Below are 27,509 nucleotides of genomic sequence, written 5' to 3' on the forward strand. Positions count from 1 at the left end.
GAGAATACATACAGTGATGCCTAACTGCCACAATCTCCTTTGTCATCTGCAATGATTTCTCTATTAGTTTGCAATGTCAGAACATTTTCCAAGTCTTCTTTCCAAAGTCTTCCCATTTCCAAAATCTTCCCATTTTTCAAGATTTAGCTCAAAGCTCTTTTCTTCCAAAAAGTCCTTCAAAAGCCTGTCCAGTTGGAATTAATTGTACCCTTTTCAAGTTTCCTCTACATAGTTTTAGCGCAGTTTAAAAGTATTAATTTAATCTCTATAAATGCACATTCTTCTGTGTTTGTGAATTCCTGGCCCTCACTCTCATGCAATGAGCTAACAGAATATGAGTTATTACCAGAATTTGGAGATAAAGAAAGAGTGGTACCCAAAGCTGTGTGACTTTGTGCACATGTCAGAGAAGAGGCAGAAGAATTAGTACTTTCTTCATTTTCTAGATTGAATAAGGAGCTCAGGCTTCTACTACTGGTTCTAAAACAAAACAATGCAACTTGGAACAAATGGTTTAAACCCCTCTGGATTTCGCTTTCTCTGAGAATGGCCCCACTAGTTCATACCTGCCTAAAATATGACCAACTGCCCCTTTGTAGCAAAGGTTCCCTGAAACTACCATGTTCCATGGAAAAAAGATTGGAAAAGGATAATTATCCTCTTTTGCAATTGCACTTTGAGTTTTTCTGCAAAAGGCACATTAGAATATTATCCTTTGGATATTTAACCAAAGAATTTTGAATTTGGAAAGGCAAAACTTTATGACAGACAAAATTTCAATGACTAATGTATAGTTAGTACTCAAGGATATGTGTTATTCAATTTAATGTTTACCATACCCCTCATTGATGTTATCTTTTCCACTGCATAAAAAAGACATCCTCAAACTCATACACTAAGGTCATTGAGGATGGGATTTCAGTGGAGTCTGACTGCCTCCAGGAGCCACACACTTAACTAATCTTTGGCATCGCCAAAATGAAGGCAGGAGGAAGTTATCATGTTTCTTGATTCATTCAGTTCCTGTCACATATCATAACAATGATCAGACTGCTTCTTCTTATTTTCCTACAAAATTTAAAAGCTAAACCAGAAGAGCAAAAGGAAATAAAAAGGATATTGAACTTTTTCAGAGAAAAGCTTAGAGGGTCTCCAAGCAGTTGTCCATTTTAATGCCAGTTTTAAAGAAAACAAGATGTTGAATTCAAGCCAAGTTATCGGACTCAGATTCAGTCTTTGCAGGGTGATTTTTTTGTTTCTAGCCAAGACAACTTCTCTTTTTCTTTTCTTTTCTTTTTTTTTTTTTGAGTTGGAGTCTCTGTCGCCCAGACTGGAGTGCAGTGGCCACTCCCGGCCACCACAGCCTCGACCTGCTGGGCTCCGGCAATCCTTCCGCCTCAGCCTTCCAAGTAGCCGGGACTACAGGCACGCGCTACCACACCCGGCTAATTTTTTGATTTATTGTAGAGATGAGGTCTCACCAATTTGCCCAGGCAGGTCTCGAACCCGCGAACTCAGGTAATTCACTCACCTCAGTCTCCCAAGGTGCGGGATTACAGGCTGAGCCAACGAGCCTGACTCCTTTGTGTATGTGTGTATGGGGGGGGAGGTGAGTGGGGGTGGGAATTACATAGGTATACAATTAAAAAATAAAAAACTTCCAGACTAAAATTCTCCTCCAAGTTCTTGGACATCAGAAATAAAGCTTGATTTGGGGCTTTGCACAGAAACAGAAGGTGCCAGGGACAGAAGAGCTCACTCTTCTCTTGGCCGAGATGCTCTGCAGCCAGGCTGCCCTTTTGAAAAGACAGCATGATCTGATCTTTACTGTACTCCCAAGAAGGCCCTCTCATGGTGCCAGGATATCCCTGCTAGCCCTGTTCAATTCCACTTGTCACGGCAGGATCTTGAAAAATAAGACAGCCAAAATGCAAAATGAAGATGAGTGACAGCCGAGATTTGGTAGCACTGGGGCAGAGGAAGGCTGAGTTGCTGAGTACAGAGAAAGGTGCTGGAAAGGGGGCATCTGGTGGTATTCAGATCGTTTTATTCTTCCATTATTTCTACAGACTTCATAGATTCTCTCTCTCTCTCTCTCTCTCTCTCTCTCTCTCTCTATATATATATATATATATGTCTATATATATATAGACATATATATATATGTAAAACTCAGAATCTGTTTGATGGGCTGATATGAGCACCTCACTTTCTATCAAAGTAAGAGAATCTTTGTCTCTACATTCATGTCTGCCTCTATTTAAAAAAGAGCACTTTTCTTTCTTTGTGTTTTGTTATTTCACTTTAAGCCATGTCTACTACTGTTTGCGAGTTGGGATGGGTAGGCATTATAGTCATGGACTAAAGTGTCTTGAGTGACACCAGCTTTCTTTCTTTTGGTAGGGTAGGAAGCATTTAAGTTCAGTGATAGGCAATAGCTCACACATTCAAACTGCCTTAAAACTACATCAATTCAAACTCAAAGCAGTGATATCACCCCTTTCAGTCATCTTGCTGTTAGATGCTAGAATTTATCCTCAATTTTTTTTTCAATATCTGCATATTTTTCATGTTTCTTTCTCAAGGACTCTTTGAATATCAGCTTGTAGCTAATAAGCTTGTGTGGGATGCCTGTGTCTCATACAAGACAGAGCCACTTGCTGTGCAAAGGAATGAAGTTAAAATCCTGGAATAATGGACTGGAACTTTCAAAAAACAAAATTCTGAGAAACTCCACAGACTGAGCTTAAAAAAAATGTCTTCAAAAACACCATAATAGTAACTTTGCAAGGCTCTGCAAAGTTCAATTGTTAGTAAGTATTCTTTGCCATAAAGAATTGTTAATTCCAGCCCCTACTTACTTCATTCTTAGGTGAAAGAACAGAAAGGCAACAACTGCCTGCACCCTGTACCATCCTAATCCACCCATTAAGTTGTGGCTACCCCTTTCCTTAAATCTTAGAGATGCTCTGAGTATCTATATACTCTCTTTCACCCCACCCAGAGGTAAAACACAAAATACAGTTGTCTTTCTGGGAGAGAAATAATGAACCTCAGTTTGTATGTCAAAAGGACAAATAGAGTATAATTTCAAATCAAATCTTCCACTGTTCAGTGGAGGGCAGATGGTCCCAGACGCAGAACTTCAAAATTTTATCCTTGTATCACCAACACCAAGAATCTTACTTATATTATTTCTATAAAGTAAAATGCAAACAAGAATTTCTTTTTTTTTCCCTTATGCAACAGAAGATGTTCTTATATTATCGTGATGCCAGTTAGCAAACAAGAGTTTCATTGAAAAACATTACTTTTCTTTTGGCACACTTCATCTCTGTTTAATAAATGGTAGTGCTTGATCTATGGGCAGTATAAGTGTGTGGAGATGGAAAGGTAGCACCTGCTTGCTAAAATGCAGATTCTCAGAGCTACTGATCCAGAATTTCTGAGAAACAGGTCCTCAGAATCTACAGTTTAACAAGCCCCTGGATGACTTTTATTTATTTTTATTATTATTTTTTAGTTGGAGTCTCACTTTTGTCACCCAGACTGGAGTGCAGTGGTGTGCTCACAGCCACCACAGCCTTGACCTGCTGGGCTTAGGCAATCCTTCTGTCTCAGCCTTCCAAGCATGCCACAACGCCCAGCTAGTTTTTGTGATTTATTGTAGAGACAAGGTCTCACCAAGTTGCCCTGGCTGGTCTTGAACCCCTGGGCTCAGGCAATCCTCTTGCCTTGGCCTCCCAAAGTGCTGGGATTACAGACTGAGTCACCACACCCGGCCTACCTGGATGACTTTTATACATGCTGAGATTAAAGAATCTCAGTAGTAATATGGTTACTTCGTTCCACTAATCCTTGAAAGGCAGTTAGACACATTTGTTAAATTGTTATGTATATTAGGGGAAAGCCAGAGAAATCAAAACATTTGTGCAACAGCACTCTGCTATAAATGGCTAAAAAATGAGAATTACTGGTACTGCTTGTTTCATCGAACAGCTGCTATTATCTCCCATGCACCCTTAGGGAAATAACTGTGGCCCTAAGGAGTTAACACTCTTTAGTTACTGTATAGGGAATGTGAGTGTTAACCAAGAAGCTCTGAAAAATCTCCATGTTGCCAAGTTCTTGTACAGTTACTTAGGGGATCAATTCACTGAGCCTGTGTTTCCTCAAAGTTAAAATAAGGTTTATAGTACATACCCTGATGACTTCAAAGTTTTGTTTTGTCTGCTTCAACTATCATCATATGTGAGAAGGTTCTAAGACTGTTTCACATATGCAAGTCTTACAGTTTACAGTTTGTTGTAATCACTGATTTGAGAGGCAGGACCATTACTGTTCTGTTCCTTCTTGAAAAGTGTGAGTCTGGATTACTTTCTCTTTTTTTTGAGTTGGAGTCTTACTTGGTCGCCCAGACTGGAGTGCAGTGGCCGCTCCCGACCACCGCAGCCTCGCCTGCTGGGCTCCGGCGATCCTTCCGCCTCAGCCTTCTGAGTATCCGGAATTACAGGCATGCGCTACCACGCCCGGCTGATTTTTGATTTATTGTAGAGATGAGGTCTCGCTGCCCAGGTGGGTCTCGAACCCGCGAGCTCAGGCAATCCACTCACCTCAGCCTCCCAAGGCACAGGATTACAGGCTGAGCCACTGAGCCCAGCTCTGGATTACTTTCAACACCACTTATCTCAAGAGGCAAAGAATGAATTCTATTTGCAATTTAAGTCTAGTTACCAAATACTTCCTCTGTAATACTTACCTTTATATCTCTCCCTCCTGTAATTTGAAAAGTTTCCTTTATACATTTGATGTAGAAAAAAGAAGAAGGGAAAGGACAGGAGTTTATTCACTAGGTTCCATGTTTTCAGCTTTTAACAGAGTAAATACTGCTACTGAAATGTCAGAGGTTTGGTTGGGGTCATGTTGCTCGCTACACAGAAAGCCAATCGCTGAGACAAAGAGTATTGCTAGGGAAGAAGGCTTTTTATTTGGGTGGCATCAGAAATGAGAGATACTCTCAAGCAGAATGAGAGATTACTCTTAAATCCATCTTCCTGTTCCAACAGAAGTCAGGGGTTTATACAGTGAGGCAGGAATGTACAAAACAGGAATTAGAGAGCGGTAAGGAAAAGGAGTTGGCAAATAAGTAGGATTGGTCTGTCATCTCATTATATGGATGCAGTGATCTGGTGAGTTTCAATTCCTTGATACTATAGTCCTGAGAGTTGGTTTCCTGAGAAAAACTCAGGTAAGATAAATGTAAACTTCAAGCTTTAAGACCAGGTGAGTTAATTTCTATGTTTATGCAAAGAAACTGTAATTATTAGTTATATATGTGTGTGTGTGTGTGTGTGTGTGTGTGTGTGTGTACTGTATTGAAAGTGGCTCACATATGTATACAGCCCCTACTTATACAGATACACACATGCACACACGTACTACACACACACACACACACACACACACACACACACACACGTAGCTACTTCTGCTACAGAGAGATAATAGTAGCTACTACATAAAGCGGTTGTCTACAAGTTAAACAATGGTATATCTTTTTTTTTTTTTTGAGTTGGAGTCTCACTCTGTCACCCAGGCTGGAGTGGCACACTCACAGCCATCCCAGTGTCAATCTGCTGGGCTCTGGTAATCTTTCTGCCTCAGCCTTCCAAGTAGCCGGAATTACAGGCATGCGCTACCAAGCCTGGCTGATTTTTTTTTTTTTTTTTTTTGAGTTGGAGTCTCACTCTGTCACCCAGGCTGGAGTGGCACACTCACAGCCATCCCAGTGTCAATCTGCTGGGCTCTGGTAATCTTTCTGCCTCAGCCTTCCAAGTAGCCGGAATTACAGGCATGCGCTACCAAGCCTGGCTGATTTTTTTTTTTTTTTTTTTTGAGTTGGAGTCTCACTCTGTCACCCAGGCTGGAGTGGCACACTCACAGCCATCCCAGTGTCAATCTGCTGGGCTCTGGTAATCTTTCTGCCTCAGCCTTCCAAGTAGCCGGAATTACAGGCATGCGCTACCAAGCCTGGCTGATTTTTTTTTTTTTTTTTTTTGAGTTGGAGTCTCACTCTGTCACCCAGGCTGGAGTGGCACACTCACAGCCATCCCAGTGTCAATCTGCTGGGCTCTGGTAATCTTTCTGCCTCAGCCTTCCAAGTAGCCGGAATTACAGGCATGCGCTACCAAGCCTGGCTGATTTTTTTTTTTTTTTTTTTTGAGTTGGAGTCTCACTCTGTCACCCAGGCTGGAGTGGCACACTCACAGCCATCCCAGTGTCAATCTGCTGGGCTCTGGTAATCTTTCTGCCTCAGCCTTCCAAGTAGCCGGAATTACAGGCATGCGCTACCAAGCCTGGCTGATTTTTTTTTTTTTTTTTTTTGAGTTGGAGTCTCACTCTGTCACCCAGGCTGGAGTGGCACACTCACAGCCATCCCAGTGTCAATCTGCTGGGCTCTGGTAATCTTTCTGCCTCAGCCTTCCAAGTAGCCGGAATTACAGGCATGCGCTACCAAGCCTGGCTGATTTTTTTTTTTTTTTTTTTTGAGTTGGAGTCTCACTCTGTCACCCAGGCTGGAGTGGCACACTCACAGCCATCCCAGTGTCAATCTGCTGGGCTCTGGTAATCTTTCTGCCTCAGCCTTCCAAGTAGCCGGAATTACAGGCATGCGCTACCAAGCCTGGCTGATTTTTTTTTTTTTTTTTTTTGAGTTGGAGTCTCACTCTGTCACCCAGGCTGGAGTGGCACACTCACAGCCATCCCAGTGTCAATCTGCTGGGCTCTGGTAATCTTTCTGCCTCAGCCTTCCAAGTAGCCGGAATTACAGGCATGCGCTACCAAGCCTGGCTGATTTTTTTTTTTTTTTTTTTTGAGTTGGAGTCTCACTCTGTCACCCAGGCTGGAGTGGCACACTCACAGCCATCCCAGTGTCAATCTGCTGGGCTCTGGTAATCTTTCTGCCTCAGCCTTCCAAGTAGCCGGAATTACAGGCATGCGCTACCAAGCCTGGCTGATTTTTTTTTTTTTTTTTTTTTTATTGTAGAGATGAGGTCTCGCTGCCCAGGCAGGTCTCGAACCCGTGGGCTCAGACAATCCACTCACCTCAGCCTCCCAAAGGCGCGGGATTACAGGCTGAGCCACCGAGCATTATTCGTTCATTGATTTATTTACTGAGTTCTTTCTTGAAACCAATACTGATGCCTAAGGTTAAATGAGGTTTTCATGGGACCCTCTAAGTTGAATCCTTTTCATATTTCTAAAAGCATCAACCTTATCACCTAAAGCTGTCAAGGCTGATAATGAAATGATAAGCAGGAAGCTGAATGATTTTATGATAAGCAGGGAGCTGAATGATTTTATATATATACAAGCAGAGTTACAATGTGACATGTGGTTTGCCTTTACATTTTCTTTGTGCTTTGCATCTTATATATTATCTTTGTGCTTTGCATCTTATATATTATCTTATATAATTTGTATTTAATGCATGAAATTTATTGAAGGTTGATAGTGGAATCAGCACTTGGCCTCAAGAACACTAGTTAAAAGTAACCCTCCTGGATATGAAAACTGTAGCAATGTCTTTTTTAAAAAGAGTAAACTACAATAGAGGGAAGAGGAATCAGAGACCAAAAATGCAAAGATGTGGATTCTAGTTAAAGCCCACTGGTCACTCTCTGGGCCTCAGGCAAAAATAATAATAATAATATCACAACCTCTCCTACCCTCCTCACAGTATTTTTATAAGAATGAGATGATTACACATACACATATATGTATGTCTACAATCATGCTGGAAATACACCATTTGGTAAATATGTAAGTTGGACCTGTCATTCCAGTTTTCACATAAATAATCCTTGGAAAGAGAGAAGGAAGGCAAAAAAAAAAAAAAAAAAAAGTGGGAGGGAGGGAGGAAAGGAGGGAAAAAAAGAAAAAGCTAAAGAACTAAGCAGTTGTAGATAGGTAATATCCAATTTCAACAACACCACTCTCTCCCACATATTTATTTCAGAGTTCTTTGTAATTCCCCTGAGTTAGGAATGTATGGGAGGAACATTATAAACCATAGGCAAAACTTTGTATTTGTAATAAATGGAGCCAAATGGTTTGGGATTGATAATCTTCTGGGTACCAGAATAATGGAATGCTGACTTGAACCTCCAGGGAGACAGGTGACCTCCTACTCACCATGTTATACTCCCAAGGCTTGTGAGGAAAGATAAGCCAAATGTAGTGGCTCTTGAGAAATTTTAAGCCCTCACACAATTGTAATCTTCACAAGTCTATAAAATTTCAAATAGTAAAGGTGGGAGTGAAAAACATAACCTCAGGAACCATTTGTTCTCAAGATCAAAGAATTAATGCATTTTTTACATCTAGTTGTTAGTATAAACAGTGCAGGGAGAAATTAGGAGGAAGGGGCTATTTCTACAAGAAGAGGACAGTTCTTTCTATCAAGCTTTAACTTTCTTAGATCTGGAATTTTAAACCAAATAGGAAAAGGCAAATTTCAAGCCCCATTTCCTTTTTTAGCAAACTGGATCTTCTTGTCTCAATCTGAATACAATCAGACCAGTTTCTGAGTCACTGTGTTTATACTATGATCATTTCCACCAAAATAACTTGGTTGGCAGAATTTGGCTTCAAATCCCAATAAAGTGTTATTAGTTACATACCCACAGCACACACACACACAATGGGAAAAACAGAGGTAAAGAGTTAAAAGAATTACAAAAAGGATACACCTTTGAATACCTTTCCATGGTTGCTTCCCTAAATTAGCACATCTTAAGGATACTGGTCAGTCAGAAACACCACTCTCTCTACAATGAACATCTATGATCTTGGACAAACTACTTCCAGCTCTAAATGCCATAATTTAATTATTAGGAAGACGCTTAAGTTTACCTAAAGGCTACCAGCCTAGTAGTGTGCTGATAATTCATATAATTTGACAGATAGAGGGCTCAGTGCCTGAGTTCTCACATGCTGGGACTTTGGTCTACCTGTCATCTTGCCATAGAGCAGACTCAGCTATGCCTAGAGCAGAATAGCCCTGCAATTAGCAACAAATCATCAACAGGAAGTAATTAGAGTGCTCTGTTGATATGTGAATCTGGGATAAGCCAGTAGGCACTTTCCCAATTTTTTTCCTAATTACTTTATTTATTTAGGGTTTTCACTTATATACACACAAAAGGTCATTTAACTGTAAACTGTTGGTAGCTCTGGTGGTCTACCCCTTCCTCTTTTAAAGAAAGCAAACATTTTCATTTGCAAGCCCCTCTATTCTTGTTTGGGAAAGAAAAATAAGAAGACAAATAAGAAGAATGCATCCCACCACTTACGCTGGGCAATGAGCCAGAATTACAGCAAGCATGGACACCGCAGGGGTAAGAAGCAACAGATTTTAATTGGTGCCTGGGGTAAGGGTCAGCTCTCTTGGAACAATGGGCATCTATGGTTGTAACAGACCGAGTCCTCTGTGGGAGTTTGTAAATGTCAGTAATGTACTTCCAAATGGAAACACAAAGGGCTTGGTCCTAAGGAACAAAGACAGCATTAGCTAGTGGAGACAATATGCAAATCAGTTGGTTAAATAATGCCCTAATAAAGTGTAAGTGGTGGACATACAAAAACACACCACACAACAGAAATTCAAAAGAAAGAGGACTGCTTCTAATATGAGACATATGCCTACCTAATACTCAGCATAAATTCTGCTCTTTTCTTGTATAGCCTCTTGTATTCAAACACTATAATTGAGTCAAGGTGGGTAAGTTTGGTTCCATCTATCCCAGTGAAATCTGGGTGCTGATGGGAGAACATCAGCATTTATTAAGTTGTACTTATTCTCCCTTTTAAGGGAATTTGAGCCCTTTTAAGAAAGTATGAAGAGAAAAATGAAGTACTAGTAATTGAAACACCAGATTCCTCTTGATTTCCCACAAATGTGTGGCTGCTTCTCTAATGTCATGTTTTACTCCATTCTTCTCATCTCTCCCCCTTTCCCCATATTCACCCACTGCCCTGATCCAGACAGCCTCTTCATAGTCCAGTATGTTTATAGGAAACTATATTTTCTAAATCAACAATGTGGATAAATGATCTGTTCAAGGAGTATTTTAGGAAGCAAAAGAATATAATATATAATACACAGTGCTAAACTAAGGTTTTAGAAAATGAAAGGTATAGTACCTGTATCAGTGGTAATTTGGTGCTAATTTCTACTTGTACACCTCTCCATTCAATATGTGAGTTTTTTGCATACAGGGCCCTGTGCATGCATTTTATATCTTTGCTGCCTAGTAGTCAATGAATGTTAGTTCAACTAAATTATACTTTGTTGTGGATATCACAACCCTTTGCCACACCAATCTGCTTCATTGGTCAATTTAAGCTCTCTTATGCTACTTCTCTGACTATTCCAGATTATAGCCCTCTCCAAATTCTTAGAGCCTTTGTCATCTCTACGATGTACTCCATCATCTTAGGCTATTTAATTGCATCCCTGCAATGGGATGATAAACTCTGCAAGGCCAATGCAAGGTTTATGCTTCTTTTATATTCACATATTGTGCTTGCAAAGAACTGGGCACATGTCAGGTTTTCAATAAAGTATCTGTCAATTGATTTCCTCTTCTTAATATTATACCTCCAAATCTCATCAATAGTTCTGACCAGTCAATAGTTACTTAAGATAAATGCCTAATATATCAAATATATGGTGAATTCAAATTCTATTAATTAAATTTTAATAATGTCACCATTGCATATTTATTGATTTTATAAGCAAGGCATGAACATGTTTAAAACAATTGAAAATAAACTATATTGTTATGTAAGAATTGTAATTCAAATGAGTCATGAAGACTTTTGGGGGGTTTAATTAGTCTTTTTAGTCAGATAATCAGTGGAAATTAATGTGTTTCAAGAGTCAAAATGAACATACTTATTTAAATCTGAAAACCACATCAAGCTAGGTACTGTGCTCTGTGAACACTGGTTTCTCACAGCACATGTACTGAAAGACAGTTTTTTAATCTTCTTTTCACCTTTCTCTTTGACAAATATTTGTTTCTCTGTGAAATCTTCCTAGAGTCCCCAAAGACAGAGTTCTATGTACGTAACTATCATGATACATAAGTTCTTTGCTGTAATTGATTGTTTACCAGACTGCACAATCCTTAAAAGCAAGAACAATGTCTTACATTTCTACTTTCTAGTTCTTAAAAAAGATCTGGAATAAAATAGGTATTTAATTATATTTGGTTGAGTTGACAAATGACAGCATAAGACACAGCCATATAATTTAAAACAGATAATAATGATAACAACACGACTAACATTTGTTGAATGCTTGCTAGGTCTCAAGCATTCTTTGCTTGTTTGACTTTTTACTTTCCATAACTACCTTATGATGGCAACACAATCATTATATTTTAGTTTTGAGAAGAGGAAACTATCACAGAAAGGTTTAGAACCACAAATCAACAAATAAAGCTTTGTCTAAAGGTACACAACGAGTATGTGGCTTAGCTGGAATTTTAAGGACAGGTAGATTGACTGCCTGGTCCATTATATTAACCCTTGCACCATAAGTGACACTGAGCAAAAATTCACAACCACCTTCAAATGACAAAGGGTAGCTCCTCAGTGACAGGAAATAGGTGCTGAGTTGGTACACCTGACAAGTGCAGAAAATACAAGGTGTATACTTAAACACAAGAGATTATTCCACAGAGGTGGGAGGGAGTAGCTAAGAGGGATAGCATTAAAAAGACAAAAATCTGTTAAGAGTGGGTAGCAGTAATGATATTTGAATCTGCCGCAGGGTCCAGGGAGCCTAGAATGAGGCCTGCCACACCCCCACACTTGAGTCATAATTGTGTTTTCCTTCCTGGCAAAACCAATTTCGGCCATAGTCATCAACATCTTTTACCCCTTTGAAACCACTCAAGAAGAACAGAAAGATAAGGGTAAATTGTACTCCCTCTGAAAATCTTAATAAGTTCCTCTCTCTGAGAGATCTCAAGAGAGATTCTTAAACTCCTACTGCTGAAAATATTTACAATTTTATTTTATTTTTCTTCTCCTCTCTGTCTTCATTGTGCTTTTTGTATGAGTTTTCTCTCATTACTGTTTAGTTACCTTAAATACTTTGTCGTAATCTCTGCCATCTTCCCTCTTGGCTTCACATCTGTCCCTCCCCCTATGCCTCTACTTCTCTTATCTGTGAGAGCCTGTGTGTTCAAGGTGTTTTCTCTTTGCTCATTCTTTGTTTTTTGGATTCATCCACATTGTCTTTTTCTCCAATACAGGCATGCGCATTTCCTGGTGGCAGATGCTGTCGATCATGACAACACTTAGTATTCTAGTCCCCAAACACACACACATAGCTCAAAACAGCCAAAGAAGAGATTTCTTTCCCCCAGTCATTGTGCTGTATATCTCATATGCAGGTCTTTAAAAAAAAAATCTATAAGGATCTAAGCTTACTTGGTACCTACAAGCTACAGTTTGTTCTGCAAAACTTAGTTTAAGTAGTTGGCTTGAAAGGTTGTGAAATGAGATTATATTAGAGGTTTGGGACCCAGTAAAATAGGAAAGCAGATGCCTAGAGAAACAGAGGAACAAAACCATCAAAAGAAGATTTGGTTAGGGGCCAACCAGGTCAGGTCAGCAAAAGGAATATGGAATGGAAACAGTTTAGCCCCTGAGGTTGGTAGTGCTCTCTTAATTTCTCCAGGGAAGAAAGAGTGGTTTTATTAAAGATTCATCTACATTGACTTTGTTTTCCTGACAGCACCAAGAGAAAGCTCAGGGCACTTCTGATACATTGGAATGAAACATCTCCACCCTAGTAAATATGGCAAATTTCCTGTAGCGGCCAGCATTTGTCTCCATCCATCATAAGAGCAGCACTGGCTATTCACTAGAAACAAATGTTCTAGATACAGTATGTCAAACACCAGATGATGGAAACTCCTGAGAAACCACAGGGAGTGTGCTGCAAGCAAACAGAGCAGAATGTTGAAAAGACCTCTGACCATTTTCCACAGCAGAGCATAACTTGGAACCAACCAGAAATAATGCTTTTGACCTTCATAAAAGGATAATGGATGGGCACTTAATATTAGGTCAGTCAGACTTCAGAGAACACAGCTATAATAAGGACAAATGATGAGACAAAATAAATAAATAACTAGGTAGACAGATACCTAAATGTTAAAAAAAAAATGTTCCCCAAAGAAGATTAAGCAAATAGTCTATTATGCTTATTTGATAAATGGTCAGCCTCTGAAAGGTCTTCTTTCATATTTGAGAATTTCTGATCACCTAGTAGTCACCGAGGCTGTAGTCATCTTCTGAGAACCAATCAGTCATAAAAAGATGCAGTTTTCAGATCAATCTTACTTCATAATATTTGAAGACTAATTTAGGCTATCATACCTTGATTAACATTATTGCTAAAAAGGGAGAAAAAAGAGTTCTATTTTTTTAAATGGAGAAAGCATTACCTAAACTTACAAAAGATTGATCTGTGTGCCTACCTATCATCCTTCTACCTATTTATTTATCTAGCTAACTATCTGTATCTTTTTGAAACATAAATATAGCTAATGCATTTTTTAGTTTTAATGCCGATAACCTACAAACTTGGTCCTTATAAGACGTTTCTTGGTTTTTAAAATTACCAGTGCATAATTAATGTTTAATGCACTAGATCCTTATATGTGATAAACATAACACCTTACAAATGAGGAATAACAAATAAGTGATGTTAATTATGCAGTAAGCTTTATGCCCCCACAAAAAATAAGTACTTAGTACTACTTAAAGCTACATAATGTAAAACAATAAAGTATAAGTTAACCTAATCAGTTCCGTGAACCCAGGTAAATCAAGAAATATGGGGGATGGAGAGAGATATAGGGAAGGAAAAAGTAAATTTAGGAACTTATGCATTGATCACAAATTTATTGCCTGAACCATCTTTTATTATTAACTTAAAAAATCTTTTACAACATCAGTATTAGAGAGATGCATATAATATTCAATAAAAATCAATTAGGTACTTACTATGTAATGTACCATATTGTGCTAAAATTGAAGGGTATAGTATCATTAGCATTTCTATATTTATAAATGTTATCATAGGTACTTTGATTTATATAAAACAGTATGGGATACATGGCTATTTCAGGTGTAGTTCAGTGTACAGAAAGAAGAGTATCCTCGATTAGTGCTGTTTTTTTCAACTGTATTCTACAGAACTCAGGAGTTCCAAAGGGCTCCCCAAGGCCTCCATGGTGTGACAAGGGGATTGTCTAGTGGACACTGACCCTGGTACTCTGCCTTTGTTTCAAAGACAGCATTCTGTACTTATTATTCTGTAGCTTGTTTGAGACCCAGGGGGTAAGCATTGGAAAATCACCCAGAGAAAAAAGTTATATATGGTATGCTTTCTTGGATTTTTTTTTTTAATGTTCAAGAAGAAACCTGAACAATGCTCAATGGACTGAAACAATATAAACACTCGGCTGTGCCCAAAAAGGATCAAAGGAGATGATCTTTCCCTTTAGCTGTCATTCTCCAGGTAAGGAAGTAAGCATTTATTCACTAAAAAGTCAGTTTTACTGAAGTTTGGAAAAGGCCACTTCCATCATGCCTCTGTGTTTATTCATGCCACTTCTTTATGAATGAAATATACATTCTTTTTAAAAGATTAGAGGCAAACAGATGATCTTGTGTACAGAGGGACTGATAAAAGAGTTTGGGTGGAATGAGCAAGTACTGCTTGCCAGCCATGGGAAATGTCATGTACCCCCTTTGGCCTCAGCAGATAATGTCAAGTGAATGCTATGCAGAGTCCTGCTATTTTAAATGCTAATCATGTTCTTCTTAGTTAGAAAAGATAAATTTATACATTATGACCTAGAAATGACTAGAACCTACAAATTCTTCAATGTTCTTGTGTATTCGCTTGAAAGAATTAATTTTATAATGCAAGAAAATAAATAAGTCAAAGCTGATTTCACAGGGCAGGTCCCTTTTCAAGTTCTAGCCTGGGAGTCCAAAATCCAACCTAAGTTCGATTCAAATACTCAGTCATGTGTTGGATACCTACTGTATCCTATGTCAGCATGCTAAGAGCTACAAAGCTGATCAAGGCATGTTATCCCATGCAGGACCTTGCATTCTAATGGGAGGATTAGGCATGGTCAAAAACAACTATAATCAGAAGTGAGAAAAAAGTTCTAGAAAAAAGAAAACAGATGCCTTGTAGATAAGACAGAGTGAGCAAACCTCATTAGAAAAATTGATTAGATTTTATGGAAGAGGCAGCATTTAAGGTTTACTTTCAAGGCCTAATGATCTTAGCTTGTCATTCACCAGTTGCATGCAACCTCAAGCAAGTCACTAAATTCTCTGGGGGTTCAGTTTCTATATCTGTTTAACAAAAGCGTAGAATCTGAATATCCCCAACATCTTTTAGGTTCAAATGGAATAATTACAGGATCCTTCCTAAGAGCAGTTGGTGAACTCTTTCAGCTATAACTCTTCCTTGTTTTCAAAAGTCAAATACATGGTATACAGATAACCCAACCAAATGACAAGAAGAATTAGGCATTCCTGGTTAAAAAGAGTCAAGAAGTCAGTAATCGAATTCTTATTTAGAAAGTTTCACATACAGCAAGGTAATGTTTAATTTTATTAAACATCTGGAGGAAATGCAAACAGTGTTTAATGCTGGCATGTACCAGGGGATCTACAGGAATGATCAATGTGTTCTTAGGAGCTAGGGTCCTATAGGATGAAATTCCTGAAGGATTCTCTCAGCAGGAATGATATAAATTAAGTAGTAATAACACAAAAATGAGAAAAAACTGGAGTAAGAAGGGGGCACAGGAAAGAAACATGAAGAACACATAGTCTAGATTTTTTTCTTTGCTAGGAGCATAGTGTGCAAAGACCACAGTATATAGCAACCAAAAGAATTGGCTTTTCCAAGTATATAAAAAACAAAACTTTTTTTATTTCCTAGTGATTTCCACTTGGTATTTTGTATTATTTATTCCTTGAAGATGTTACACAATAACTTGTGAAGTTAAGATTGGTTGGAGGTGGTAAAAAAGGTAAATAGATAGATACATGCTGATAGATACACAGCGTATAAAGAAGTTTTCTTTTTAGGCTCAGAGAGAATTTAAGAGTGAGATTGAAATTTTCACTTTTTTTTTTTTTGTTTGCTACATTTGTATTGGTTCTTTCCATCACCCTCTGCATCCCAGCTGTACCCTTCAGGTACAGGTTAAATAATCTTTTCTTATGGTAGACTATATGTATGTGACCAATAAACCTCTGCTGACACAAAACAAGCCCTGGAATTTATCATGAACTGGAGGTGGGGGGAGGTGTTCTCCCTCTGAGACACAGTGACAGATAGCTAGCCAGCCTCTCCTCTGGCACTAGGACCCACTCAGCCTTGTTTTTTTTAGGTCATCCTCATATATCAGTGGCCAGGTGCAGGGTTCCTTCTGAAAGAGAGTAGGAATGAGCTATGATAATACCTAGGAGCAGATTTTCTATGTCTCTTATTTAGTCAAGATTTTGGAGACTAACATATGATTAGATTACTGTTATATGTATTATAAAGCTGCTATAATTTACAGTAGGTTTGCAGAGAAACAGTCAATGGATGATCATCAATTTAAACTGTAAATAACAGCCTGCTTTCTTCTAGACTGTGATCCCAATGATGCCCCTAACAAGCTGCCTGCAAAGCCAGGGCATGATGCCCGCTGTTGAAGACATGATGATTGAAAAACTGCCCTTGTCCTTGCAAACAGCTAAAACTAGCAATAAGAATATGAAGGCAAAGATAGGATTTGGGGAATGCAGACGGTGACCATGATGCTATCAGTTTTATTCAGTTGTTCCCACTGTTGTAAATGCAGAGGAAAGTATCTGGTACAAAAGATTTTAACTTGTTAGATAGCACTCTAGAGACCTGAAAGAATTAATACAACTTTTTAAAAGAGCTTGCCCTTTTCACTGGAGGATAGCAGAAGTCCTTGGAGAACTGGAGCAAACTTGAATGCCTTTGTTCTACATAATTAATAGAGCATGATATTTCTTTCTTCTCCCTCCCTCTCTTAACATAAACTCTCATTGATTGGGGAAAATATATTCACACTTTAAAATGTTATACAAGTACTATCTTTTGGTTAAAATATCTCCCCTGGGGAAGGGGGAGTATATATTTCATAGTGATAAACTCACCTCATAAGTAGAAAAATTGTACATAAATATATTGCTATGTCAACTGTATTGATTTTTGTACCATTGTAAAGACCTTCATTGTCCTCCAATATTTCTTAAATCTATCAGCATCTCAGAAAGTGACCCTGAAGGCCTCATTTATCTGTAGAGGAAAAGATACCTTCCTTTAGGTGCACTCATAAACGTTGTGATTTAAACAGCTCAGGACCACATCTGCTTCTGGAAATTAAGCCCAGAGAAAGCTATTCCCTCACAGTCATGGAAACACTACTATTTTTCTAGAACTACAATGTGCAAAGTCTTAAGATCAGATAAATATCTGTTGGACAAATGCCCTGTTTACAGTCCTTCAGACAACTGTGGACTAATTATGCAGCCTGATTAATATTGGTGTATTGAATTGAGTGGATTTAATGATAGGGCTCTTTGTCTCTAAGTTTATCTTCCTGTTTTAGGAATTACTTCTGGTCTTAAAAATCTTACTCTTTAAATCCAATTACTACTAACAATTTTGATTCTCTGGATCACCACCATATATTCTGCAGCTACAAAAAAGCTTATAATCACATTCAGTATTTGGTATTTTATTTTTTATCATGTTCTTCTCTAACAACATCAATAAAACAAGAACTATCACTAGATTAGAACAATTCCAAGGTCTCTTTCAGTTGTAAATTCTGTTGTGTTTGCCTATATGACTTTACAAATAGAGAGAATGTAGATGACATACCCAAACTGACTCGTTAGGTGGAAGCAGATTCCAGGCAGGGACTTGTATTCCTGAATCTTAGCTCAAAGATCTTTCAATTACCAAAAGTAATACTGTATTTACTATTAGAAGATAGGACCTCTGAAGATGGGATGCTGGCTTATTTCTCTTTATATTCTATGGTACGTAGCATATTGCCTAGGATACAGTTTGCTGATTGTTAAATTAAATTTACTAAAAATGCGAACTAGAAGAAAAAATCAATAGGAATTACAAAAATCAATTCAAAGATAACAAACAACTAAATCTCACTATAAAAATAAAAGATATAAGTTCAGTTTCTCAATTTGAGACTGCCTACAGCAGATAAAAGTTGTTTGGATACAATTGTTGATAAAGTAACCAGCCAGTCAGGAGATGAGAGGATGTTCAGAGTACAGTTCTAAATTTGTGAGGTTAACATTACTGAGCTGTGTCTGATACTGTGGCCATCAGTCACATGTGGCTATATAAATTTAGATTAATTACAATGAAATGAAATTAAAAATTCATTTACTCAATTACACTAGTCATATTTCAAATAATAGCCACCAGTTGTTAGTGTCTAAAGTCAGGGACAACTTTAGAAAACATTTCTATCAACCAAGAAAATTGTGGTGGACACAGAAAGTTCTGGTGGATAAAAGAATGAAGTGAAGAGAAAACATTAAGTCTTTATTATTTTGTTTTAAGCACTTGAAGTGCCTAATTTCACATAATTCTTACAATTTCCTGCATGAGGTAGGCACTATAATTATCCCATTTCAAATTTAATGCCACCTTGTTTGGAGACCTTAAGTAGATGACCATACATATACACTTGGTAATTGGCTTAGTGAGACTTTCGCTCAAGTCATCTGACTTCAGAGTCTATGCTCAACTGAAAAGTAATGCTGTTTCTACTGAAAAACTTAAAATGCTTACAGCCAGAGAGAATATTACACTTTATATTAGTGGTTCTTAATCCTAAATACATATCAGAAGCATCTGGAGAGCTGTCTCAAGACATAGCTACCTGAGTCCTAATCCAGAGCAACAAAGGCAGGGCTAGAGCTTGCACATTTGGGGACCACCTAATCCTTTTGGTATGTAGCCAAAGTTGAGAGTGATTGCTTGAGAGATGTTCTCATCACCTTCCATGGTCCAGATGACAAAATGCAGAACTTACCCAAGATCACTAACAGTATCTAATGAAAAATATGAGATGGGAAAATAGCTACTATCATAACAGAATATGGCTAAGGATATATTAATAAATGACACTTTTTCTATTTTCTGATGAATAATATTAGTTCATTTAACCTAGGTAATATTTGATAATGCAAGCTATAAAAACAAAGGTATGGATGTAGCATGACATTCCTTCAAAGACACATATGTTTTTCTCAGTTGAAATCTAACATTTTCTTTAAAAAAAAAATTAACATCTCTGAAGACTAGATAACCCTCTTAATAGAAGGATGATGTAGTGGAAAAAGTATGACTGTTAACCAAGACACTTGAATTCTAATTTCAATTGTGGCCGTAACTCAGTCGTGGAGACCAGTCATTTCTTTTTTCTGAACCTAAGTTTTCTCATCTGTAAAATAAGAGTGCTTTGTATTATGATCTCCAAGACTTCTTGCAGCTGAGATTCAAATTCAGAAAAGACTAATCTCACCATTCTTTCCAAACTACTCTCTTCTGCCAAATGCATCGCCTCCATCCTGACATTTGTGTGTAGGCTGAAAAAACTTTATTTTTAAAATTTTTATGATGATGATTATTTTGAGTCAGAGACTCACTCTGTCGCCCAGGTTGGAGTTCAGTGGCACATTCATGGCTGCTGCAGCCTTGACATGCTGGGCTCAGGTGATCCTTCTGCCTCAGCCTTCCAAGTAGCTGGAACAACAGGTATGCACCATCATGCCCAGCTAAATTTTTTTATTTGCTGTAGAGATGAGGTCTCGCTATATTGCTCAGACTTTTCTCAAATCCCTGGGCTCAGGCAATCCTCTTGCCTTTACCTCCCAAAGTGCTGGGATTACAGGAGTGAGCCACTGTTCCTGGCCTGAACAAACTTTAAATATGAAACTTCCTACCTGCTATAGGATAATGCATTCACTTAAATTCTAGTTAGTCTATATGTATTCCGTGTTGAGAGAAAACTGGGGCATCAGATGAAAACACTTCTTCTTTGCTGTCTTGTCAAGGCTCATTCTGATTCTTGTGATTGATTGGTCAGAGCTCTTATGAGAGAGTGAGTAGCACACATTCAACAAGACTCATTCCTTGTAGCTGCTTTCTGGAAATGGTAATCATCTGTCTACCCCTCGTTCGTTCGCCTATGCTCACAGCTACTGATCTTAAAATTATGATGTATCAGACATTTTACAACCTTCAGACCCATCAGCTCATCTTTGCATTTCTAATTCCAGCTTCACTATAATGGATTTTTAGGTAGCTAGAGAGGCTAGCCAACCAAGACAGAAGTCACATCATGAATAAGTAGTATGCCAAATATATGTTTCTTACCTTACGCTTGTTGGTAGGACACACATAGAGATAGCTCAAAATTGTTTTCAAACCAACTTTATCATTCAGCTTCTCATATGTTGTTCCATAATCAGTTGACCTGTAATTCGAAAGGAGCATTAATGAGGACAGAAGTATACGTCATTGGTATAATGCATGTTTTACATAGTAGAATGACTCTCGGAAGGTTTCTAAATGATTCCTGTAGTATATAATGATGCTTAATTATGTACACAGTAGCATCATGTGAGTGGTTAAAATTTGCATTTAAATTGAATTGGTAAAAATTAAAACTCCATCTCTCCACTGCTCCTTAATGTATGCACATTGAATAAAGAATGTGGTTAATTTAAAAAGATTAAGGCATTAGGGTGTCCCTTGAATTGACCAAAGACTTAAGAGTTTTTAGTTAGATATAACATTTCCAAACTTTTGCTTTATCTTTGGCACAGTAGAAAAGCAGGTTCTTCTGATTTATTTACATATTATGTTTTCTTTTATGAGTCAGAGAATATATACTGGGTTATTCCCTTCAAAGGTCATTCAGTCTTTTCCTGCTATTTAAGAGCAAGAAAATGTCTCAATAATAAGTGAAATTTCACAACCATAGTCCATGGCTTTTTCCAGTATTTAGCAACCTAGAGTTGGGAGGCTATTACTTCTTGACACTGACTCTGACTTCTGGCAGAGTCTCTCAACTTCATTGAACCATTGGTCAATAACATATTAATTCAGATTAAATAAATAGGGTTAATCATCTTCTCCATGAAGGCCTACTCCATATTTCAAAAATTTTATCTTATTAGACCATCTTGACAACCATGTATACTAGGGATTACTTGTATTTGATGAAAGTGGTTGAGAGAACTTCAATGACGTGGTCAAATAAATAAATAAATTTTCTGATAAATGGGGCATCTAGAATTTGAATCCAGTCATTTTGGCCATGAGCCCTATACTGCTTTCATTAATCTCAGCTTTCTTTCCTTCCTTCCTTTTTTCCTTCCTTCCTTCCTTTCTTGTTATTTAATTTAAAGAAGACAGTTGCCAGACATGGTAGGTCATGCCTGCAATACTAGCACTTAAGGAGGACAAGATGAGATGATTACTTGAGGCCAGGAGTTTAACACCAACCTGGAAACATAGTGAGACCTCATCTCTACAAAAAAATAACAAAATTAGCCGAGTGTTGGGGTGCACACCTATAGTCCTAGCTACTCCAGAGGCTGAGGGAAAAGGATTACCTTAGCCCAGGAAGTCAAGACTGCAGTGAACTGTGGTTGTGCCACTGCACTCCAACCTGGGTGACAGAGTAAGACTCCAACTCAAAATAAAATAATAAATATAAAGACAGACACAAAATTTCCTTTCAAAGTTCTTTTTTTTTTTACATAGGAGATTGCCGATAGCATTCATTCATTCATTTATTCACATTTGTAGAATTCCTAAAATGTACTACTATACTACACAGCAAACAGCCTCCACTCCTAACTATATCGCAGCTTTATTTTGGAAAAAGAAATATAAACAGCTAGTTATAATGTGTTAAGCACAAGGATAGAGATATAAATGAACAATGCTTAGAAAATAAAGTTGGCTTAATTAGAAAAACACAAAAATGTAACAGTTTAAATTCATTTCTGATACCGATAAAAGTTAAAAATGCTTACAGGTTATCGTTACTAAATAGAAGCACATGCCAACAAACTTACTACAATCCATTAAATGTTAACAACCTTTCATCCATCCATTTGGGTCATACTCTAGACCAAACACTGGAGCAAGAAAACTGTATAAAAATGATTCTGGAATTAGAAAGTAAATTTTCTTCTTAAAACTTATACACAGATGATAAGTACAAAAGAGTCAATACTTTAGAGGATTTAAATGACATTTCTCATCACTGAGGAATGGGGTAGTAAACAAAGCTTTTCTTTTCTTTCTTTCTTTCTTTTTTTTTTTTGAGAGGATGTCTCTCTATGTTTCCCAGGCTGGTCTCAAACTCCTCATCTCAAATGATCCTCACACCTTGGCCTCCCAAAGAACTGGGATTACATATGTGAGCCACCGCACCTGGCCTAAAACTTCTTAAAAGAACCATGAACTTTGAAAATGGGTAAGTTTAGAAAAGGGAAATAGAGCATCATAGACTAGACAGCACCATGTACAATAAAACTATATAATTGGTTTTCTTCAGGACCAGTGTCTGCACTACCACAATCAAATACTGGTTTGAAACCAAGAATATTTGAGAAACAGTCCAGAACTCTCTCATAGGAGATCTTATTCATGAGCCACGACAAAACTTCTTAAAATCCTCCTTCCATATCTATCTTTTTCTCCTCCAATTTATGACTGATGTGAGGAGATTTACTGTCTAAAAAATATCTGAGATTTCTACCTCACCCAGTCTACTATTGGTATTGGCCCACTTTTAGCTTACACTTACCAGAGCCAACATTCTCTTTCTACCAGGTCCTGCTTGCCTTCAAAATCTTGCTAGTCTTATGCTAGCTCCTTTTATTGTATAGTTGTTTTTCCTATTTTCCTATTTTGATTCATTATTCTGAACAATACTCACAAGCTTGAGACTAAACAGAGATCCAAAACTTACCTGAGAAGTAGTGAAAGGAGGATGAAGTTTGTAACTGCTGCTACATTAATAAATTTAGCTTAGTGATAGGTGGAAATCAGTAGGGCTACTGAGGACTACTGGAGATAAGAGAATGGTTCAATTTTCCTAGCTGAATAGTGAGAAAGAAGGCTACAAAAAAGGAACCAATCCTTTTACAGAGGGTGTTGATGAGTTTTTTACAGTTTCTATTAACTTGATTCCTGAGCTACATACAAAGACAAATGAGTTATTCTATAAGGATTCTATATAGAAGCATCTTTATTTGCATGTGTGTATGTGTTTGTGTAGATGAATGAGTGGGTGTGTATTTAACTCTAATCCCAGTGTGACAAGATGACAAAAGTATGACTGACTCAGATTTACATTAATACTTCTTTTCCAGAGAGCTTACAATACTTGTACTACATTATTGGAAATTTTTCTCTATTATAACAATCCTTGTCAACCCATCCAGATACCTCAAGGTATTAGCCATTATTTTTTGTGCCATCTCCATTTCTTGATTTTACAAAGCTCAAAAATTGAGCAAAAGTTTGTTAATTCTCCATTCCAGCAGAGCTAGATGTTTAAAAATTATGAGTTTGTAATAAGCAATTGATAAAAAAAGAAAAAAATGCACTTTCACAAACCCAAGTTGTATAGATTAGCAGTTGTCCAAAGGTGTCCCACAGAACTAGAATTAGAGTGTTGACAGTTGTCATGGGTAGAACTAACAATCAGTTGGCATACATAGGTATAGTGGAACAGGAGTGAAAATATTAAATATTTGCAAACCAGAGGGTATATAGTTACTGTATCAAGTTCTCTGAGTAGTTGCTCCTGCTGGCCTCATCACCATGATGTGTCAGTCAGATACCTTCTAGGTCTCCTCAGAGTCTAGCAACCGATAAGACTGAGGGCTGGCGCAGTAGAAATCTTCCAGAAACTTGCTCCAGTACTAAGACCAGCATTTGTGCTTACTGGCCAGTGCTTATGCCAATTAGCCTGAACCCCACTGAGGAAGAACTTGGAATGGCACTACACCCTGGAGAGCAATTCCTAGTGCCCATCTGCAAACTCTGATTTACAGCTAAAAGACGCTTCCAGATATACCTCCATAGTCAACTGTGAAATCTAGGCTCCTAGGGATGTGAGTTCTGAAAGAGCAGAGGAGACAGAAAGGTTTGAGCAGCAGATTGGCTGGTAAGTCCATGTGCCAGCTAGAGATATTAAATATCATCCCTAGGTATGGGAGAGAGGGATATTTTCCAAGATCAAAAAACATTGGATTAATGTTTGATTAAGCAACATTTAATGTTCCTTTACTTTGTAAATTTTCACAAATTGCATTATTTTAATATCACTGAACCTCTTAAATGCATATTTCATATAGCATTTTCCAAACATATTTGATTATAGGATTTATTCTTGAGGGATATCTAATGAGATTAGTGTTCTGAGTAACCCACTTTGGAAAACAATATCAAAGAACAAGAAAAAGAAAGAAAGATGTAGATCTTGGCTTTTTAAGAAAGGGGAAACAATAAAAACATTTTTAATAGCCGGGCTCGGTGGCTCAGCCTGTAATCCCGCGCCTTTGGGAGGCTGAGGTGAGTGGATTGCCTGAGCCCGCGGGTTCGAGACCCGCCTGGGCAGCGAGACCTCATCTCTACAATAAATCAAAAAATCAGCCTGGCGTGGTAGCACATGCTTGTAATTCCGGCTACTCGGAAGGCTGAGGTGGAAGGATCGCTGGAGCCCAGCAGGTCGAGGCTGTGGTGGCCGGAAGCGGCCACTGCACTCCAGTCTGGGCGACAGAGTGAGACTCCAACTCAAAACAAAACAAAACAAAACAAAAAAACATTTTTAACAAATGAAATATGCAAACAGGAATGCCAGCCTGTGCTAACCATAAAGTGATTGCTGTTGTAATAGAATAAAAAAAAGGAAGGGATCTCAAAGTATCTATCATATACAGTCATAATTGAAGCAACATATGCAGCCTTGGATTTTCACTTGTACCATTTTAAAAAATGTTTCAAAGCAAGCATTTTTATTTTTAGGTTTTGTTTTCACGTTGACTTGTCTGTAGATGAAAAACAGAGCTTCTGTCAACACCTATACAGTGCCAGAAGAAAGCTAAAAAAAAAAAAATAATAATAAGCTTAAAAAATAAGCATTCCAGAAAAATAAATATGCAAGTGATTAATCAGGGCTTGTTTCCTTTTGTTTTTGATCTTTAATCCTTAGTCTACCCTTTTTACAAATATATCTTAATGATTTTTATAATATTTAAAAGCTTGTCTTTATTTAGATATTTACTGTGTATGTAGAGATGAAATGAGTTGTTCTGAGTAATGGAACAACCACATCCGACGCATCCCACCTACCTTTCAAGAGCTTATGATCTTTCTGTAATGGCAAAATGTATTGCACTTGAAGAAGGGGTCAATACAGGCTGCGACTGGTTTCCACTAAGAGTTGCAGAAATATAACGTGTGACTAGATCTCCTCTACTGTAATCTTATGCCATCAAATGAGATAATAAGTAAGTACAAAATTATTTGCAAGCCAAATTAATCCATAAATATACATAGCACAGTAACTGGCACATAATAAACTATAAATGATAGCTTGTGTTATTCACTTTCTAACTTATTTTTTTCTTGATAGTTTTTTTATATTATTCTCCCAACACTTACTAAAACCCACAACATGAACCCTCGAGAAAAATCTCAGTCATTAAAAATTATTTTGACTTAGGTTACTTAGAAGAAAAGATATCCATAAGGTTCTTACATTTTTAAATATAGCTGAGTTTAAGATATCATATTTTGAAGAATATGTGCTAGTAATTTTATGAGGGACTTGGATCAGAGAGTTAATGTAACAACTAGAATACGAAAGTTAAAGATTCTTCACTCTGTTTCTATAATAATTGTGCCAGAATTCCACTTCTGAATAGACTATTATACTTAAGACACCTAACAGATAATATAACAAAAATGAATGGTCACTGGGTGCATACAATGTGATCTAAGCTCGTGATATGTGGAATCCTACGAGATGGACATTGATATTAACCAATCTAGTTAAGGTCAAAGAACTTGGAGGTGTGGCATGCACACCAGAACCTGCATCCTTTACCCCATACTGAGGTTCCTCTCGTAAAACCAAGAGGAGCAACTCATACATGGAAAAGGAGATGCATTTAGAAAATGTAGATGGGCATTTCTTATTAAAATAAATATGAATTGAAACTGTTTGAAGTTCTACACAGTCTATACCAAAGCCTGGTTTTTCTTCATGACAACTAAAAGGACAGAGGACCTGCCAGGGAGAATCCATTTTAAGAAAAGTAAAAGCAGGAATTCTCACAAGGACCTAAGAGGAAAAGATGGTACATCTTTTATCTGATCCACCTAGGCTCCTGGGAAGGGTAGAGAATGGGAAAAGCGATTGAGGTCAACCTGTTAATTACTTGATGATCCCTCATCAGGATTACCAAGATGTATCAGACTAGTAGAAAAAGCAAGTTCTTTTTCTTTTGAAAGCAGGATTTACGGAGAAGACAAAAAAGCTCCCACAGTGGGAGGTGACCCAAGGGGGTTGCCCTAAAAAGCAAGTTCTTGAAGCCAAACAGAACTTGGAGTCTCTCACTAGCTAAGTAACCAGTCAATGCACGCGTATCCACAAGAAATAAATATTTTAGGACTCCAGGTTTGTCGTGAATAATTAACATTCCAATTTTTACTAATAGGTTTGCAATGTAATTGTGAGGTGTCTTAATCCCTTTCTTCCTCTGCCTCCTATCCACCCCTTGCCCACTCCAGCTTTGCTTTTTCCTTTACTTGGAAAGCTTTTCCTCAGATGCCACCCTTTCATTTTTTTCCTGAACACTACTTATGTTATATGAAATAGCAACCCTTTCCACTCTCCCAGCACACTCTGCCCTTCTTAGATGCTTGTATTTTTACCTCATAATATGTATTCTCATCTGATTGATTTTTACTTATGTTTGTTATTATATCTTCCTCTACCAGAATCTAAGCTCCATGACAGCAGGGATATCTGTTTTGTTCTCTGCTGTTTTCCTAGCATTCAGGACAGTGCCCTGGGCACAGTAGGCACTTTTTTTTTTTTTTAGGTGAGAAAGTAGAATTTATTAAAAAGACAGAAAGGATCTCACAGCAGGAGGGGACCTCAAACAGGTTGCCTGGCACTTTTTTTTTTTTTTTTTGGACTGACTTGTTGATTTGATGAATGCTTGCTTATATTGTGTTACCTACTGGATTTCCATAAGATAAAAATGTAGAAGCTTATATAGTTTAGCAAGGACTT

General features: G+C 37.8%; 1 protein-coding gene across 1 annotated transcript in view; it reads right to left on the reverse strand.

Annotated features, from left to right (window-relative positions):
• Positions 1–27,509, reverse strand: part of LOC103260604 (VPS10 domain-containing receptor SorCS1) — a gene marked incomplete at its 3' end in the record, with an annotated part of 460,792 nt that overhangs the window by 138,705 nt on the left and 294,578 nt on the right. The window contains exon 3 of the mRNA XM_008058239.1: positions 20,555–20,654. Coding sequence (XP_008056430.1) covers positions 20,555–20,654 — 100 coding nt within the window. The remainder of the gene's footprint in view (positions 1–20,554; positions 20,655–27,509) is intronic.

Source organism: Carlito syrichta, unplaced genomic scaffold (assembly GCF_000164805.1).
Source record: "Carlito syrichta isolate Samal-C Ts95f unplaced genomic scaffold, Tarsius_syrichta-2.0.1 Scaffold303264, whole genome shotgun sequence".
Classification (NCBI taxonomy): Eukaryota; Metazoa; Chordata; class Mammalia; order Primates; family Tarsiidae; genus Carlito; species Carlito syrichta.